The 19,625-nt window shown below is 42.9% G+C and overlaps 1 protein-coding gene across 2 annotated transcripts in view; it reads right to left on the reverse strand.

Moving 5' to 3' along the window:
- Positions 1–19,625, reverse strand: part of THSD7B (thrombospondin type 1 domain containing 7B) — an 807,368-nt gene that overhangs the window by 381,117 nt on the left and 406,626 nt on the right. For both annotated transcript variants that reach the window (XM_073634254.1, XM_073634253.1), the window contains exons 9-12: positions 17,504–17,692; positions 16,425–16,647; positions 10,822–10,937; positions 2,004–2,136 (exon numbers count right to left, since the gene is read on the reverse strand). In XM_073634254.1, coding sequence (XP_073490355.1) covers positions 2,004–2,136; positions 10,822–10,937; positions 16,425–16,647; positions 17,504–17,692 — 661 coding nt within the window. The remainder of the gene's footprint in view (positions 1–2,003; positions 2,137–10,821; positions 10,938–16,424; positions 16,648–17,503; positions 17,693–19,625) is intronic.

Genomic DNA, 19,625 nt, shown 5'->3' on the forward strand with positions numbered 1-19,625 from the left:
GGGAGAACAATTACCAGAATCGGTCCCCCTGTGGCTCCTCTTGCAGCAGCTGAAAGCCAGTGGGAGGGAGTGGAGGAGAAGTCGGCTGCACTGCTGGGAGAACCACAGGGGGATCAGTTTCAGGGATTGCCCCCCTTTCCCCCTTGCAGCTCCAGTCACCCCCCTCCTGTTCATAATTCTCTTCTCCCCGCTTGTCAGCTGCATGGGCCCCCTTGTTGAACTGATGAGGCCTCATACAGGCTAGATTTTTTAACTGCCTGGTCATAGAGTGAGAGGCAGCACAGGGGCTGAGCTGTGTAATTAAGATGGACTTTTGCATTGGCTAGACACAGGGAGAAAGGCAACTAAGGAACGGAAATGGGCGAGTATGATAGATGTTTACACTGGCATGACACTGGATAAGGTGCAGCTGAGAGCCTGAGCTCTGTGAGTGTATTGGAATGTTATACTATCTGGTCACAGAGTGAGAAAAAGCAGAGGGGCTGGGCTGTGTGTGATAGATTCTTACACTAGCAAGTAACAAGGAGGTGAATATTATGAACTTTTATACCAACTGGTTTTAAAATGGCAAAAATGATATGAAGCAGAGAGACTGTTTTTTTTAATGTAATGGGTTTTACCAATTGTTGGTCAAAGAGTGAGAGTCAGAAGAAGGACTCAACTGTGTAAGTGTGATGGATCTTTAATATGTATGGTAACAGGGTTAAAGGCAGCAGAGGGACTGAGCTGTGTACGATTGGTTTTTACACTAATTTGTCATAGAATGAGATACAGCAGGGGGACTGAGACCTATGAGTGTGATGGATTTTTACACTAACTGGTCAAAGACTGAGAGGCAGCACCAGGATGCTGGGCTGTATCTGACAAGTACACAGGGCCAAGAACAAAAAATATATGAATATAAATATATCACTCACAAACACAATGGGTGAAAATACAATAGATGTATCCAAATAAATAAATTAGTCCAAATAAAGTGACTAAAGGTGCTCCAATCCAAAATGAAGGAGATATAAGGTGCTTCAGAAATATTTAGGTGTGCAACACCCCCTCATGTGTCCCCACTCACCAGATCATAACGACCCCCAGCTTTTCAGTCTGCTGGGTCACTTAAAGCTTGGTAAAGATATCCTGGCAGTTATGGTGTCAAGTCATCAGGTCCAGAATTCCTTTATGAAGTTTCTCAGCCAGAGAACAGGTACCCAAATGTAAAAAAGAATGGAACTGATAGTGAAGTACCATTAAAAAAAGGTTTTATTGTAAAAGGGAGTGGGTACTTACAAAAAGTGAGATCAAACAAGCCTCAAACATGGAGCTGTGAGTGTAAAAACGCCGTTCCTGGTGTGCGTTCCACGGGCCTGGAAGTGACGTTCTGATCTGGTGAGTGGGGATACATGAGGGGGTGTTGCACACCTGAACATTTATGAAGCACCTTATATTTCCTTCACTTTGGATTGGAGCACCTTTAGTCACTTTATTTGGACTTTGTTTTCTTCATCATCTATTGTATTTTCACCCATTGTGTTTGCAAAAACTATATTTATATTCATATGTTTCCCAAGTGATCAGCACTTTGTGTATAGCAGCTGCATTTTGTATTGTATTATATATATTTTCTGGTTACACCATTAGCGCGAGCACATATATTTAGTTTATATATTTTCACAAGAACATAAAAGGCAAATCACAGCCATTGGGATTTAGATGATTGGGTCAACCCTGGCCTTACATTGTGGATGCTGACCCCCGATGACGTCTGAACAAAGATAATGCTAGACTTTTGGGTAGAAAGGAGGGCATAGTCAAATGGATAAGTGTGATGTCTTTGACAAGCTGCTCACAAGTAAGTTGTTCATGTATGAATATACGTCTTACGCTAGCTACATTTTAAAAGTAAAAATTTTAACTGCAGATTTATTCCAAAACCTTGTCATGTTCAATCTGTAAGAGTGTAACATTTTTAGGATCCCCTTATATGTATACAGAAGCTTAACAATAAATACCTGAACAGAAGACAGTTAGGGACATCCTCACACTCTCGCTCTTCATATATGGTGTCTGGACAGTGCTGACCCCCATTAAGTGCCTCCTGTATGATGATTCTGTATCGGGTCTGTCTAACCACAGAGCTGTTCCCTGAAACAGAATATTAAGTTATCACATAAACAATATCATGATTCCTTTTGGAAATAGGGCAAAATCAAGTACATAGGTGGGATTAAAGCTGAATTCCAAGATTTCTGCTTCTTTGTAAAAAGTGAAGGCACACTGTGAATTCAGTCCAAGGGAGTGCATGACACCTCCTGGGCTTATCTCTATTATTTACAATTTTATTGCACTCCCGGAAGATGGGCACAAAGTTATTTCCCCCCTCCGCACCCACCTGCACAATCACTGAAGCTTTTGAATTATGTTATATATTATATATTATTATGTTTGTATATAAAATACAAAGGCTCCTCTGAATGAGCAGCAGAGGGGAGGGGCAGGCATAGTTTCCCTGTGTTCTTCTCTCCTCTCACACTGCTCCTAATGCTCCTGCATAAAGCTGTCAGATATAAATAATAGAGATAAGTGTGGAAGATCAAGATATTATGCACCTCCTTGGACTTAACTCATAGTGTGCATGCACTTTTTACAAAGTGGCTGAAGTCCTGGAATTCGGCTTTTAAACTATACTCACCTTGAATCCAGTGATGTTCCGCCCCCGGAATTCACTGCTGGCCAATGATATCTTCGGGCGGCCAGCTTCCGGGTCTCAAGCACCAGACGCGTTCATTGGCCAGGCTTGGATGACATCACTCCCGCACATGTGCAGGAGTTCCGTCAGATTTGGCGGAAGCTGATCTGCCGGTGCCGGGCACTCAATGTCCTCCAGCACCTGCCGGTCACTGGTAAAATATACAGAGTGGGGATCTGCCTATGTAAACAAGGTAGATCCCTGTTCTGACAGGGGGGAAGGGATGGATTCTGTGTTCCTGCAAAGCAGGGCCTAGAATCCATCTCTTGCCTTGGTAAAAGCAGCACACACGGTAAACACAAACACTTGCTAGGCACACATTTAACCCCTTGATCTTCCTGTTTAACCTCTTCCCAACCAGTATCTATAGTGCAGTGACAGTGCATATTTTTAGCACTGTATTAGTGCCACTGGTTCCCACAAAGTGTCAGCTAGTGTCAGAATGTCAGCTGCAGTATCGCAGTCCCGCTATAAGTCACTGATCACCGCCATTACTAGTATAAAAAAATAAATGAATTAAAGAATATATATAAATATATATATCCCATAGTTTGTAGACACTATTAACGTTCACGTAAACCAATATAAGCTTTTTGGGATTTTTTTTCCCACAAATATGTAGCAGAATACATATTGGCCTAAATGAATGAACACTTTAAAAAAAAAAAAATTGCATAAGTTTTATAGCAGAAAGTAAAAAATATCATCAAACTAAAAACGCATTAGTGATCAAATACCACCAAAAGAAGGTCTATTTGTGGGGAAAAATTACAAATTTTATTTGGGTACAGTGTTGCACGACCGCTCAATTTTCAGTCAAAGTAACGCAGTGCCGTATCACAAAAAATGGCCTGGTCATGGGGGGGTGGGGGGGGGTAAATCTTCCAGAGGTCAAGTGGTTAAAAATCTTGCCTGTCTGCCTATTTTCATTTTGGAGCCTAAAGTTTCATTTTAGTGGAAGTCAATATTCATGCATGTGCATTCCAGTCCACTTTCCTTGACTACCAGGTTACATTGATGTCATGGGAACCTTTCTAGTTATATTAACAAAGGCTAGAATTTTTCCAGACAGACCTTGTGTATATATACACTGTGACGGAACCATCCAGCACCCAGCTTGGGTGCTTCCATCTATATATTGCTTCCTCCAGTCTGGAACCAGGGACCAGATATATAGCTGAGCATCCAAGACTAGCCGACAATAGCTTAGAAAAACTGGAACTTCCTTTATTGAAAACTCACACAGAATTTATAGTACACCAGATCAGATAAGAATTTGATCACATTATGCAAACAGTAAAATAATTAACATAGCTAAGGAACAGCCAATATACACATAATGCTAATCCACATCTAGCAACTAATAGCTGACTAGTAATCTAATTAACCTGTAAGCTAAACAACATAAACATATAACGTCCCACAATAGTCAGGTGAAAAATGTCAGGTATCTGTGATGTAAAAAAATGAGACAAAGATAAATAATTTCAGAACTTTTTACACCCTTAATGTGACCTATAAACTGTACAACTCAATTGAAAAACAATCCGAAATCTTTTAGGGGGGGAGTAAAAATAAAAAATAAAAATAATGTGGTTGCATAAGTGTGCACACCCTCTTATAACTTGGGATGTAGCTATGTTCAGAATGAATCAATCACATTCAAACTCAGTACACACCTGTCAGTACACACCTGCCATCATTTAAGGTGCCCCTGATTAACCCCAAGTAAAGTTCAGCTGTTCTAGTAGGTCTTTCCTGACATTTTCTTGGTCGCATCCTACAGCAAAAGCCATGGTCCGCAAAGAGCTTCAAAGGCATCAGAAGGATCTCCTTGTTAAAAGGTATCAGTAAGGAGAGGGGTACAAAAGAATTTCCAAGGCATTAGATATACCATGGAACACAGTGAAGACAGTCATCATCAAGTGGAGAAAATATGGCACAACAGTGACATTATCAAGAACTGGACATCCTCCAAAATTGATGAACAGACGAGAAGAAAACTGGTCAGGGAGGCTGCCAAGAGGCCTACAGCAACATTAAAGGAGCTGCAAGAATATCTGGCAAGCACTGGCTGTGTGGTTCTTGTGACAACAATCTCCCGTATTCTTCATATGTCTGGGCTATGGGGTAGAGTGGCAAGATGGAAGCCTTTTCTTACGAAGAAAAACATCCCAGCTTGGCTAAATTTTGCAAAAACATCTGAAGTCTCCTAAAAGTATGTGAGAAAATGTGTTATGGTCTGATGAAGCCAAGGTTGAACTTTTTTGCCATAATTCCAAAAGAAATGTTTGGCACAAAAACAACACTGCACATCACCAAAAGAACACCATACCCACCGTGAAGCATGGTGGAGGGAGCATCCTGTTTTGGGGCTGTTTTACTTCAGCTGGAACGGGGGCCTTAGTAAAGGTAGAGGGAATTATGTACAGTTCCAAATACCAGTCAATACTGGCACAAAACCTTCAGGCTTCTGCTAGAAAGCTGAACATGAAGAGGAACTTCATCTTTCAGCATGACAACCACCCAAAGCATACATCCAAATCAACAAAGGAATGGCTTCACCAGAAGAAGACTAAAGTTTTTGGAATGGCCCAGCCAGAGCCCAGACCTGAATCCGATTGAAAATCCGAGCAGCTATCGAACACCAGCCTGCTTAAGAAAGGGGGCGGAGCCACATACACGTAGCGGCCCGCCCAGACCCCATCCAATTGGCTGGTCTTCGATAGCTGCTCGGTCCCGCCCACTTCCGACATTACCGCTGAATTCTGACAGCTCCTCTCTCTCTTTACATACAGTTACAATACATGACAGTGTCACTCACTGAGCAGCTCTTACAAGCCCCAATATCTGCTCAATGTAATACTGTCTCATAAGCAGCACGGGGTACACATTGCTCATATGCAGCCTTTCACAGCAGCCCAGGCAGATCTCAGGAGACAGCCAGCATGGGGCTACACAAACACTGCACAGGTGATTAGGGTGTGCCCAGGCACACTCGGCACACCCCGTGCGCATGTAACAGGGCAACGTGGACAACAATAATAATCTTATCTCCAAGATGAGCAGACAGACAGACACAATAGGTGACTCAATTAACAATGCACACCTAGGAGGAACAGAATTCAAATAGTGTTCCCTTAAAAGTCTGTGCCCATAGTCAGTAGACAAGAGGCCACCCTGCAGTCCCCTCCAAAAGCCCCTGTCCTGGTTGGGTCTGCCACATACACTATTTGGATTTCAGACTTTTTTGTGTTCTGTAATATAGAAATATTAATAATGTTGTAAAAATAGTAATAGAAAATCATTTTGGCAAACACAAACTGCTGCTATTATAGGATCTTGCATGTAACATAATAAAATCACACTACATTATCTGCTGGAGTTAGCAAAACAAATTGTATGGCATTAAGCCATAATGAAAGCACAACAACGTTGGCATAGTCAAAAAAATTTTTTAAAGATGTATTTGTTTCCCAGGTGCCCAAAACCGGTTCAACAATAAGACCTCCTAATGGCCTCCTGCGCTGGGACTTATAAGTCACTTCTAAATTTACTTCAATAAGATATTTCCCGGCACCTGCTCTAGGTTGTTTGGCTCCCTGACAACAGAGTATCATCTAATATTGTTAGCATTCTGCAGATCAATAAAGTCATACAGTCTAAAGGATGATCTAATTCTTCTATTAAAAAGTTTATTATCTCTTTTGTTTTCTTTTATATTCTGCTTGGAAAAATACAGACTAAACAGCTGTTGAGTTTTTTCCTTCACCTTATTGCCTATTCGATTATTTTCAGCAGAGCTGTTTACCCAGGTAGTGCGGTCTCCCGTGTCGAGACAAAGATTGTTCCCCCTGAACATTCTATTATTTCTTTCTATAATTCTGCAGGTTTTTTTTTTCCTTTTTTTTGCTAGAAATAATAGCATCACAGATGTTGCAGATTCCATCTGAGAAGCCCATCAAGCAGCCGTTCCTTTCATTTGTTCTCTGATGCTCATCTAGTACAGCCGAAGGGAGCCGGGGGGATCTCCGCTGCAGTGTTAGGTTCACTGCACACTCACCCCAGCCATTGTTCACTTTAGCTGTGTGCTAAATCTACCAGGTTTATCACCTCAACACTCAGCTTGAAATAAAAATAACTAAGACACTTGTCATTTAGTAGCTGTACAGGAGGGAAGGGAATTAGATGCAGCCTGCAGCATTCATTCTTTGAGGCTCAAAAAGTGGCTCCAGCTAATGGGTAAAACCTGGGAAGAACCAGGAAACACTGAAATTGTGCTAAAGTTAGTTAGAAAGTTTGAACTGTTAAAAAAAAAAAGTTTTTTGGCTGCTGAAAAGCATAGTCATGGCCAATGACAACTTAACTATTCAAAGATGGATTTGCTCAAAACGACTCTAAGGCAAAGTATGCTGGAATGGGGAAGGCCATAGCCATAGCTCTATTGCAGCCTTTTTTTTGAATTTACGATTTTTTTTCGAATTCCCGAATTTACAATTTTTTTTCAAATTTATGAATTTTTCGACTTTACACATTTTTGAATATTCGAATTTACAAATATTCGGAAAAGTTGGTTTTCGTTAATTCGGACATTTGCGAATGAATGAATTCACTGAAATGAGTTAAAAAACGAATTCGGAACGAAACAAATTGCACATGTCTAACTAACATATCTGGCTATTTTTTCTTCCTGCTTTGCAGGGAGAAGAAACAGCCAGATCGCTGTTCCTATGCACACAGAGTGCTGTGTTTTGTAATAGATTTCCTAGTGAAGCTTCCTATGAAAATTTGTATGGAGATTCTCAGTTCATTTAATGACTTGACGAATGTCATTCAAAAGTACTTCAACATTTTGTTTGTTTTTAATGTTCGATTTCGGAATGAATTAACTCAACCAAACGAAAACTACATTCACTGGTGTATATTAGTTTAAAGAAAATGTTTCCATCCTGCTCCTTCAAATTTTCTTATCACTCTGGTGAAAAAATGAATGTCGATTTGACCACAGTAACAATTAGAAATAGAACAAACGTTCCTAAAATAAAACATTACGAACAAAATTCTACTAATGTATGGGCAGAATTACACTCACACAGCCCACATACTATTATCCATTAACACCCTACATGTTATACATCCATCATACTCCAACTTACACACAACACTTCATTGCACACACACATTCACACACCTCACCCACACTATTCTCAGATACTCACCACAAACCAAACGAAAAATCTGTGATATCCAGGAACTATATCCCCTTACAGGTGTTTATTGTCTATATTATGGCATATACTCTTTGGTTTCTTTAATTTAGAGCTCTGAATATATGCAATGGTAATATACATATGCTGAATTCTACTATCAAGAATTCTCATTTACGGCAAATTCTGTGCCCTAATCAGTGCCTCATTGTTCATCATTTCATGTACTCTACATACTCAGAGCTCTGAGGGATAAGAACTGCTCTTTGAACATGCAATACCAATATACACTATATTACCAAAAGTTTTGGGACACCTGCCTTTACACACATGACTTTTAATAGCATCCTAGTCTTAGTACGTAGGGTTCAATATTGAGTTGGCCCACCCTTTGCAGCTATAACAGCTTCAACTCTTCTGGGAAGGCTGTCCACAAGGTTTAGGAGTGGGTCTATGGGAATGTTTGACCATCCTTCCAGAAGCGCATTTGTGAGATCAGGCACTGATGTGGACGAGTAGGCCTGGCTTGCAGTCTCCGCTCTAAGGCCTCTTTCACACGGACGATCCGTTCAGGTCCACCTGTCAGTTTTTTAGGCGGACCTGAACGAACGGTCCATAGACCTCTATGGAGCATCAGATGTCAGCGGTGACATGTACGCTGACATCCGACCCGCTCCGATCCGAAAAAGTGTGACGAAGGAAAAACCTACTTTTCCATCCGTCTGCGGATCGGGTGATGACGGACTCTGCGGTCTGTCGTCATCCGATCCCCCATAGGGGAGAGAGGCGCTCTGACAGGTCCGTCCCTGCACAGTGTGCAGGGATGGACCTGTCATCTGCCTGCTCAGCGGGGATCGACGGAGCGATCCCCCACTGAGCAGAGCGGGCTCCGTACAAGGACACGTCCATGTGAAGGAGCCCTAATTTTTTACTGTAAGAGCGGCAAGGATTTGGAATTCCCTACCACAGGCGGTGGTCTCAGTGGGGAGCATCGATAGTTTCAAGAAACTATTAGATAAGAACCTGAATGACCGCAACATACAGGGATATACAATGTAATACTGACACATAATCACACACATAGGTTGGACTTGATGGACTTGTGTCTTTTTTCAACCTCACCTACTATGTAACTATGTGATTCATCCCAAAGGTGTTCTATCGGGTTGTGCAGACCAGTCAAGTTCCTCCTCCCCAAACTCGCTCATCCATGTCTTTATGGACCTTGCTTTGTGCACTGGTGTGCAGTCATGTTGGAACAGGAAGGGGCCATCCCCAAACTGTTCCCACAAAGTTTGGAGCATGAAATTGTCCAATATGTCTTGGTATGCTGACACCTTAAGAGTTACCTTCACTGGGGGCCAAGCCCAACCCCTGAAAAACAACCCCACACCATAATCCCCATCAAATGATTCGGAGCAGTGCACAAAGCAAGGTCCATAAAGACATGGATGAGCGAGTTTGGGGTGGAGGAACTTGACTGGCCTGCACAGAGTCCTCACCTCACCCACAGAGTCCTCAACCTCATAGAACACCTTTGGGATGAATTAGAGGGGAGACCTCACAAATGTACTTCTGGAAGAACGGTCAAACATTCCCATAGACACACTCCTAAACCTTGTGGACAGCCTTCCCAGAAGAGTTGAAGCTGTTATAGGTGCAAATGGTGGGCCAACTCAACACTGAACCCTACGGACTAAGACTGGGATGCCAATAAAGTTCATGTGCGTGTAAAGGCAGGCGTCCCATTACTTTTGACAACATAGTGTATATACTTAGAGACTGGCCATTCAAGATTTTTTTAGCAATTAGATCTCCTATAGTTGCTTTGCCTATGTATCTTCCTAATGATATAATCCCTATGCTGCTCCACACACCTGACACTTCATTACTCACTTAGTGGTGGCCGATGATGCATATAAACTGCCCCTCTATCAGGAGACTCCATACCCATAAGAAAGCTCCGGATGGTGGAGCAAAACGTGTTGGAGGAGTGGCCTGGTTGGGTCCAGGCTGGCACTGCCACTTGTTCACACACAGCGGGTCTTGTTTTGATGTGCCGCTCCCGCGACTTTTACCTCTCGTCTATCATCGTCTGCAATATGGGTGGCTCCTTCCCGGCCAGCACTCACAGCAGCAGGCACAGGACTATACTTACATGCAGTCTGAGCGGCTCACATACATACCATGGGTACACTGTGTGCATCAATAGAGACACACAGCCCTGTAGCCTAGAATGGCAAGGCACTCCACTGCACATCCCTTCTCCAAGCAAACAGAAAACAGATTGGCTCAAGACTCCACTGTTAACAGTTAACTCTTTCCCGTGGAGCCTGGAAGTTCAGGGAATCAGCACTAAGAAAGCAGGAGCCAGCAGCACTGAACGTTGTAAGCGGCAAGTGCCGGGGGAATAATTTTAACAAACAGCTTACTATGGGATGTTTATTTTATTGTGCTCAGTGGGTTAAACCTAAAAAACACTGAGGGTTTAATACAGGGGTCTCCAAACTTTCTAAACTAAGGGCCGGTTTACTGTCCTTCAGACTTCAGGAGGGCCAGATCTTGGCCAGCAGGAGTGGAAATTTTTCTGGCATCAGTAAACATCACTACATTTGGTATTAGGTTCGAGGAAGAGGGCCCCATTGTTGATATCATAAGGAGGAATAGTGCCCTATTATTAGTGTCAGTGAAATGATGCTCCATTGTTGGTGTTAGATGGCAGAATAGGGTCTGGTATCAGTGGGAGGATTAGTGCCCCAAGGGCCGGAGAAAGGCAGGCAAAGGGCCCCCGGGCCGCAGTTTGGAGACCCCTGGTTTAATACAACTGTAACCTCTTTTCTGGAAAGGATGACTTGGCGTTACATGTACACTCACCAGGCTGGCAGGTTTTTGGGCACGGAGTCCACTCACTGAAAAGGGTGACCACACAGTCTCTAGTGCAGGGCAGAGGGCATGGCTGGCTGGTGTCGGGTTTGTTAGATTCTGGGCACCTGTAATATAAAACACAATGCTGTTAGCAGTAGACATAAGTCATAGTGGGTCTATCATGTAGAATAATGGTTTGGTACCCATTACAGCGCACATCACTGTTGTCTAGCAGTTTTTCAACAATTTTTTAGCCAAGGTAGCATTTAAAATTCTGCACACCAAACTAAAATGTAAGAAACGAAACTAATACTTTGCAGCAGCATCCAAACATGTGCCCCTCCCCCGACATTAGAGGTGATTTATTCCTCCACCTTATCACACTGGAACTGACTAGTATTTTAGCATTTATCTTCTCCCTCAATTCCTCTCCTTTTCTCTTTTAATGTGATTCCAGAGCTGGCAGAAAGGGGCTAAAGCCTGGTGCACACGATCGGATTGTTGGCCAACAGAGCGTCAGACTTTCGTCCTAAAGGGCGTATGCCGGGAACTTGTCTTGCCTACTAACGGCACACAACTATCGGCCAACAAACACGAAAGTAGTGACGTATTACGTGGAATTTCAGCTCTTGAGCGCCACCCTTTGGGCCCCTTCTGCTAATGTCGTGTTTGGTGAGCATTGATTCCGAGCATGCGTGTTTGTACTTTTAACTTTTGTGTGACGGACTGGTGTACAGACGATAGGAAAATCTGACAACAGAACGTTGTCCGCTGAAAATTTACTAGCCTGCCATCCAACATTTGTTGGCCGAAAGTTGGACAACAATTGTCTGAAGGAGCGTACTAATGGTCGGATTTTAGGCAAACAGTCTGTCATCACACAATTCCCTGCCGAAAATCCGATCGTGTGTACGAGGCTTTAAAGAGGCAAACAAGGATGTTGTGCAGGTATTTGACACCCTCCTTATCAGCCAATGATGTCATCGGTTGTTAGGATGCCAGTGGCAAGGTTATAATGTTGTACAATAAAAACCTGTGGTTTTGTGTAACAAAAAGTAAGGTGTGAATGGCTTGCTTGTTCACAATTTCTGGGCAATTTGTCCCAGTTTTTTTAAAGCATTTTGCCAAGGCACACCTGAAAAACCCAGAAAACTCACCAGAGTGCCACGGTACCCTGGCTGAAAAAGGCTGATCTAGCACATACAAACCTTCTTTCTCAGTCCTGGACAGCTTCAATGTCCTCCAGGAGAGACCTAGAATCCTCACTGTATATGTAAGCTCATCCTTAGAATACTTATCTACCAGGACTCAAGCCAACGCCCACATTTACTATCTATTAATGTTGGAACATCTTTTTCACATCATTGTCCTCTTTATTTCCTGACAACACATTTTGGTGCAACGTTTTAAATAAAAATCTAATTTTCAGTCTCTCTTGATATACTGTATCTCACAAAAGTGAGTACACCCCTCACATTTTTGTAAATATTTTATTATATCTTTTCATGTTACAACACACAAGAAATGACACTTTGCTACAATGTAAAGTAGTGAGTGTACAGCTTGTATAACGGTGTAAATTTGCTGTCCCCCCAAAATAACTCAACACACAGCCATTAATGTCTAAACCGCTGGCAACAAAAGTGAGTACACCCCTAAGTGAAAATGTCCAAATTGGGCCCAGTTGGCCATTTTCCCTCCCCCGGTGTCATGTAACTCCTTAGTGTTACAAGGTCTTAGGTGTGAATGGGGAGCAGGCGTGTTAAATTTGGTGTTACTCTCTTTTGTTGCCAGCGGTTTAGACATTAATGGCTGTGTGTTGAGTTATTTTGAGGGGACAGCAAATTTACACTGTTATACAAGCTTTGTGAGATACTGTAAATGCTGTACAGGGCTAAGGATGTGCTGTGCTTGGCTGTGCTGCGGTGCTCATACCATAAGTTGAGCCACCTTCCCAAATTGGATAATAAAGTTTTCAGTCCATGTGTAAGGTAAACCAGATTCTAGCACCAGAAAACCAGTGCAGGCTTATGCTGATATTCGTGGGCATATACATTGTTCACATGCTAATAGTTTTAGGCAAAGATGTACTATTCCTGTTCATCGTGCTTACATTCGTGACGCACTTGCACACACGCACATGCATTAGTGTGCATACTTGGCACCCAGTTGCCTACTTAAACCGGCCTGTCACCATGAGCAGTTGCTGAATGGTCTTCAGCTTCTACCTGTATTCCTGTGACCTGAACCATTGAACCTGCCTACCTGTGTATGACCCTGCTTTCTCCTGGACTCTGCCTTTGCTCCTCTCTGACCTCGACCTGTTTACTGGCCTTTTCTTTGCCTGTTGATTCTGTACTGCGCTGCCCGGCGGTTACCGACCTTGGCTTTCTTCCTGGACTTGCTCTGCCTGCTGACTTGGTCCCTTGTTACTGCCGCTGGTCGCTGCCTGCAAACCGGCTCTGCTACCATCTCCTGCTCTAGTGCCAAGCTACTTCGGTATCCTGTTCCTAGGGCTGCGACCCCCTTGCTTCATTCGTCTAAGAGTGGACTTCACCAGCCAGCTACTCCGCTTGAGGGGTTACCTCAATCTTGAGTACAATGACATCTTCTGTCTATGGTCTCACTCCAAACTTCCTACCGGCTAGAAGACCACAAGTTCCCGTCTCTTCCTGCCTATATCCCCTCTAAACAGGAATTGATACATGCAGGGGGGGGGGGGGGGGGGGGGCACACTACAGAGCACATTAACTCCTGCATAACCATGCTTTAACCTGTTTGGCAAAAAATGTTAAGGCAAGCTGCCTACATATTTCTTTCCTAATTTTTAGTCCTTTGTGCCCTTTTGAGTATTAGTACAACAGGCAAATTGTCAATGTAGGATTAAATTAGAAAATTTTTGCTCATCTTCCTTGTAAACTTAGTTAAAGTAATTGCATTCTCTTGATATCTTATCTTATAATGGTGCAATATCATGATACCACTAAGCAAACTCAGCACATCATCACTCTACAAATACAGTGTATTGCCCCGTACACACAGTCCAATGGAAATTGTTCGATGGGAGCTTGTTGTCGGAAAATTCCGACAGTGTGTATGCTCCATCGGACATTTTCCATCGGAATTTCCGTCAAACAAAATTTGAGATCTGGATCTTAAATTTTCCGACAACAAAATCCATTGGCGGAAATTCCGATCGTGTGTACACAACTCCGACGCACAAAGTTTCACGCATGCTCGGAATCAAGCAGAAGAGCCGCACTGGCTATTGAACTTCATTTTTCTCGGCTCGTTGTACGCGTTGTACATCACCGCGTTCTTGACGTTTGGAATTTTCAACAAGATTTGTGTGACTAATGCCGCGTACACACGACCGGACTTTACGGCATACTTAGTCCTGTGGACCGGAGTCCGTCGGACAATTCGATCCTGTGTGGGCTCCAGTGGACTTTTTTTTCCCAAAAGTTCGACGGACCTAGAAATGCAACATGTTTCAAATCTTTTCGACGGGCTCGAGTCCGGTCGAAAAGTCCGCTTGTCTGTATGCTAGTCCGATGGACAAAAACCGCCGCTAGGGCAGCTATTGGCTACTGGCTATGAACTTTCTTGTTTTAGTCCGGTTGTACGTCATCACGTACGAATCCGTCGGACTTTGGTTGATCGTGTGTAGGCAAGTCCGTTTATTCAGAAAGTCAGTCAAAAAGGCCGCAGGACAAAGTCTGCCGTAAAGTCCGCTCGTGTGTACGTGGCACTAGTGTATGTAAGACAAGTTTGAGCCAACATCCGTCGGAAAAAGTCCATTGATTTTGTTGTCAGAATGTCCGATCGTGTGTACGGGGCATTAGGCCTCTTTCACACGGGGCAGATCAGTCATGATCCGCCCCGTGAACATCCGCTTGCTCAGCGGGGATAGCTCCGCCGATCCCCGCTGAGCAGGAAGATGACAGGTGCATCGCTGCACACTGTGCAGCGACGGACCTGTCAGAGCGCCGCTCTCCCCTATGGGGGGATCGGATGATGACGGTCCGTAGTGTCCGTCGTCATCCGATCCGATCCGAAAACGGAGGAAAAAGTAGGTTTTTCCTCCGTTACACTTTTCGGATCGGAGCGGGTCGGATGTCAGCGGACATGTCACCGCTGACATCCGACGCTCCATAGGTATGACTGTATGTCCGTTTTTCATCCGAAAACGGATGGATGAAAAACGGACATACGGATCATCCGTGTGAAAGAGGCCTTAGCCTCAGATGTCTCTACTTATCTGATTTCAGTAGTTGGAGTCCTCACATGTACACTGGCCACAGGCTTAGGCTTACTCTGAGCGTTGACTATAGCCACTGCAACTATGCGGGAGAGTAGAAGAAGCTATATAGAGCAAGGGTTTATATTTTGGTTTAAAGGCATAGTTCACCTTTTACCAGAAAACTGCCTATGCAGATAAGGGGCATCTGTAGATAAAAATAAACTGTGCAGCTTTGACCAGAGTTGAATAACGTCCTTGCTATAGGCATAGGCCATTTATGTACCTCCTGAAGGCTCAACTGAACCACCATCATTGGATGGTTTTCTGTATCAATACAGGATCATTCATTTCCTTTTGGGATTAATAAAGTGTTCTGAATCTAAATCCGGTTTTGTCACACCACACTCATTTTTGGTGATAAGTGACAGTTGGTTTACAGAGGCAAATACAAACACTATTAAAGGTGAAATAAACCCATCAATGTAATGGTCTCAGAAAACATTTACTGTACTTTCTCGGCATGCCGGGAATGCTAACTGTCACATTTGCTTGTGCTCTCAACCAAACTGTCAAGCCCTGAAATGGCTGGTATCATAGTTGATCACATTCGCAGCACCATGGCAGTTGCAGATCAAACAGAGACCAAAATGGCAGCTTCCTTGGCTGAAAAGGATAGGAGGGTTTAGTTGCACTTTAAAGCAGAGTTTCAGCCTTTTTTTTATTTGATGATTGTCTCATCTTATCTAATACATTCTGGCATTTGTACTAAATGTAGTTTTTATTATTAGATTGTTCTTTAAAAAACTCACTGTGCTCTCCTTAGCAAGTGCGCTCCCATCTTCAGTGTGGGCATCTGAAGCCCACACGTAGCTCCGCCTGGGATATGGTGCTGCTGGATACCCAGCATGCACCTCCCAATCTCATGTATGCGCATTGTGTACAAAGCGCGGCTTTGGAAATAAGGCAATGCTAACAGAGGAGGCTGCCCATGGACTCCTGGGATTGATAACACCCTTTATACCAGAAGCCAATGGCCGGCCGGATATGACGTACTTCGCTGCGTGGATTTGGACCGTTGTGATGGACAAATAAGATAAACAGCTTTGGAGAAAAACTTCCGATGAGTAATGGAAACTTGATCACCAACATGGGGGGGGGGGGGACTTAAAAAAGTGGGTGTTGTACAGTGTAACCTAGTGGCATTCTACTTTTATGTCATTTATTTCATATTTATATAAAATAAAACAGTGTGATGATCCATTTTAATTTGCATAATGTTCTGCTATTATGGATGCCATTACTGATGAAGATCAACCGGAACTCTGAAAACCCCAAATTTTTGGGGGTAATTATGTTTATACGTAAATACCTTTTGCTTGCGACTTGTCCAGTGTTGCTTTTTATGCAGAATACTTTCCGGGATTGAAGTCCAATGCCACACGTGTCCTTCTTGCTGAGACTTTTGTTGAGTATCTGTGACTCCCCGGTACACGGTTCCCATGGTGACACCTCCCAGTAGAATGCGGAGCAGGGATGATCGTTGCATGGCCGGTACTCATACAGTGCTTGGCTGAAAGGGCAAGGCTTCCCTCCTGTAAAACATGAATGGATATTAAATGTTTTATTGGATTAAACACTAATATTTCAGCTATGACAGAAACAGTTTAGATTTTTAAAGGAATTACCCTTTTAAAAAAAGATTGTTATATGCCTTTGCTGTCATCCCACACACAAAAAAAGTCTGCATATGAGGCGCTGGGTCTTACACTATTAGCGGGTCCACACTGCACCCAAATTCAAAGTCGCGCGACTTTGAAGTCATACCCCAGTGCAACTTTGGCACGACTTGCATGCAACTTCTTTAACAGAAGTTAATGTAAGTCGGACCGAAGTCGGACCAAAAGTAGAGCAGGAACCTTTTTCTAAGTTGGAGCCACTCAAGTCGCACCGATTAGAACAGTTCCATGGCACAGAATGGGGTCCAATTGGGGTCTGACTTCTTTTTGATTTGATTTTGGACTATAAGGCTTGGTTCATGCTGATGTGATTGTCGCATCAGTGTGAACCGGGCCTTATAGTCCAAAATCAAATAACTACATCTGGCTAATAGAACTGTGATTAGGAAGCCCTCATCTACCAAGAATCTCACAGGGCATCCTGAGTGCAATCCTATTGTGAAAAAAAGTAAAAATAACATATATATATATATATATATATATATATATATATATATACACACACACACACACACACATTTTATAGTTGGCCTCCCTACTTTTGTCCCTGTCCCCCTATGTGCCCCCCTAAGTATGAAAGCTGGAGATGCCACTGCCAGCAACCAAGTGTACATTTCTTTGGCATAAATAGGGTTAAAACAGGCAGTGAGGAGGCATCACATCTAAACCTATCCTTAATATTAGTAAAAAGGCTCTACACCTATGAGCCTACCTTCTCCAGGATAAGCCAGGATTGATCTGGTCCTGCTCTGCTTCCCCTCGGCATTCTTCGTGGAACAGGAACGGGAACACGGCGACCAGTCGGACCACTCACTAATGACGCAGTCCAGACTGCAGGGGACTTTACAGACCAGCTGGACAGGAGGCTCATCCACACACAGCTCTGCAGAGACAGCTTCCCCTAATACAAACACAAAACAATAAAATAAGATTGTTGAACAGGAAATTCATTTTCAATATATTTTTTTAATCTGCAGTTTTTTTTCATTAAAATAATACTTGATGATACTGCCATAAAGTTTCTTGCTCATGCACTACCTGGAATCCTGTTGTGGGGTGACAACATTTTGTCTTTGTCTCCCAATTGTGCTCCTGTGTTGTCACTCAAGATTCTCATAAAAACTACAAGGATCCTGTTGGCTTACAGACAATAGATGCAATAACTAATGCTGACAAAAACTACCCTCCTTTAATTTTGGATTACCTTCACTTTCAGTCTGAGATACTTTTTACTTCTATGCAAGATTATTGTTGTATTTCCATATATATTAGATACCCTTATCTTGGAAATGTCAATTAGATTTGAATGGCTGTCTTGTTACTTTTATAGCTCAGACCTCCACTTGTTTCTGAAACCCCCATCATTCCTTATGCGATCCCTATCCTTTGTTTTAGTACCAACATAGTTAAATAATTACATAGTTGGTAAGGTTGAATAAAAACACCAGTCGATCCATTTCAACCTGTGTGGGTGGGTGGATGTGTTTACACTATATTACCAAAAGCATTGGGACGCCTGCCTTTACACACACATGTACTTTAATGGCATCCCAGTCTTAGTCCGTAGGGTTCAATATTGAGGTGGCCCACCCTTTACATCTATAACAGCTTCAACTCTTCTGGGAAGGCTGTAGACAAGGTTTAGGAGTGTGTCTATGGGTATGTTTGACCATTCTTCCAGAAGCGCATTTGTGAGGTCAGGCACTGATGTTGGACGGGAAGGCCTGGCTCGCAGTCTCCGCTCTAATTCATCCCAAAGGTGTTCTATCGGGTTGAGGTCAGGACTCTTGCTTTGTGCACTGGTGTGCAGTCATGTTGGAACAGGAAGGGGTCATCCCCAAACTGTTCCCACAAAGCTGGGAGCATAAAATTGTCCAAAATGTCTTGGTATGCTGACACCGTAAGAGTTCCCTTCACTGGAACTAAGGGGCCAAGCCCGACCCCAGAAAAACAACCCCACACCATAATCCCCCCTCCACCATGATGAAGGGAATCTGGTTACTAAGGATAGAAAGATGGCAAAGGTATTGAATTTATTCTTCTCCTCGGTCTTCACAAGAGAATTGGGGGGCTTCAGTAACCAAAACTGAAGTGTTTATCCTTATGACACGTCACAGGAAGGACCCTCATGGTTAACAGAAGACAGAATTAGAAATAGACTTGAAAAACTTAACAGTAATAAGTCACCCGGGACCAGATTGCTTGCACCCGAGGGTCCTTAAGGAACTAATCAAATAATTGCCAGACTATTGTTCCTAATTTTTATGAACAGTCTACTGACTGGAATGGTCCCAGCTGATTGGAGAAAAGCCAATGTAGCACCAATATTTAAAAAAGGGCCCAGATACATCCCTGGGAATTAGAGACCAGCTAGCCTAACATCAATTGTACGCAAGCTCTTGGAGGGACTATATACAAGATTTTAGTAATAACAACGGTATCATTAGCAGTAATCAGCATGGAATCATGAAGAATCGTTCTTGCCAAATCTATTAACCTTCTATGAGGTGGTGAGCTGCCATCTAGATAAAGGAAGGCCCGTGGTGTATCTGGATTTTGCAAAAACTATTTGACACAGTTCCCCATAAATGTTCCCCATAAATGTTTCCCCATAAATTCTATTTTTCATTTTTATTCTACTATTCATATTTCAGGACTTTGCATTAGAATTTTCTTTAATAGTAATAATTAAAATAAGGTGCTTGTGTTGTTGGATTTTCTCCAGGAGGCACACCTGTTCTTAATCCTTAATGTAGATAAAACAATGACAAGAAAAATACTCCAATTTTCCGAGCCTTGTATTCAGCAAGACTATCGCAACATAGCATATGTTT

Source organism: Aquarana catesbeiana, linkage group LG06, assembly GCF_042186555.1.
Source record: "Aquarana catesbeiana isolate 2022-GZ linkage group LG06, ASM4218655v1, whole genome shotgun sequence".
NCBI lineage: Eukaryota > Metazoa > Chordata > Amphibia > Anura > Ranidae > Aquarana > Aquarana catesbeiana.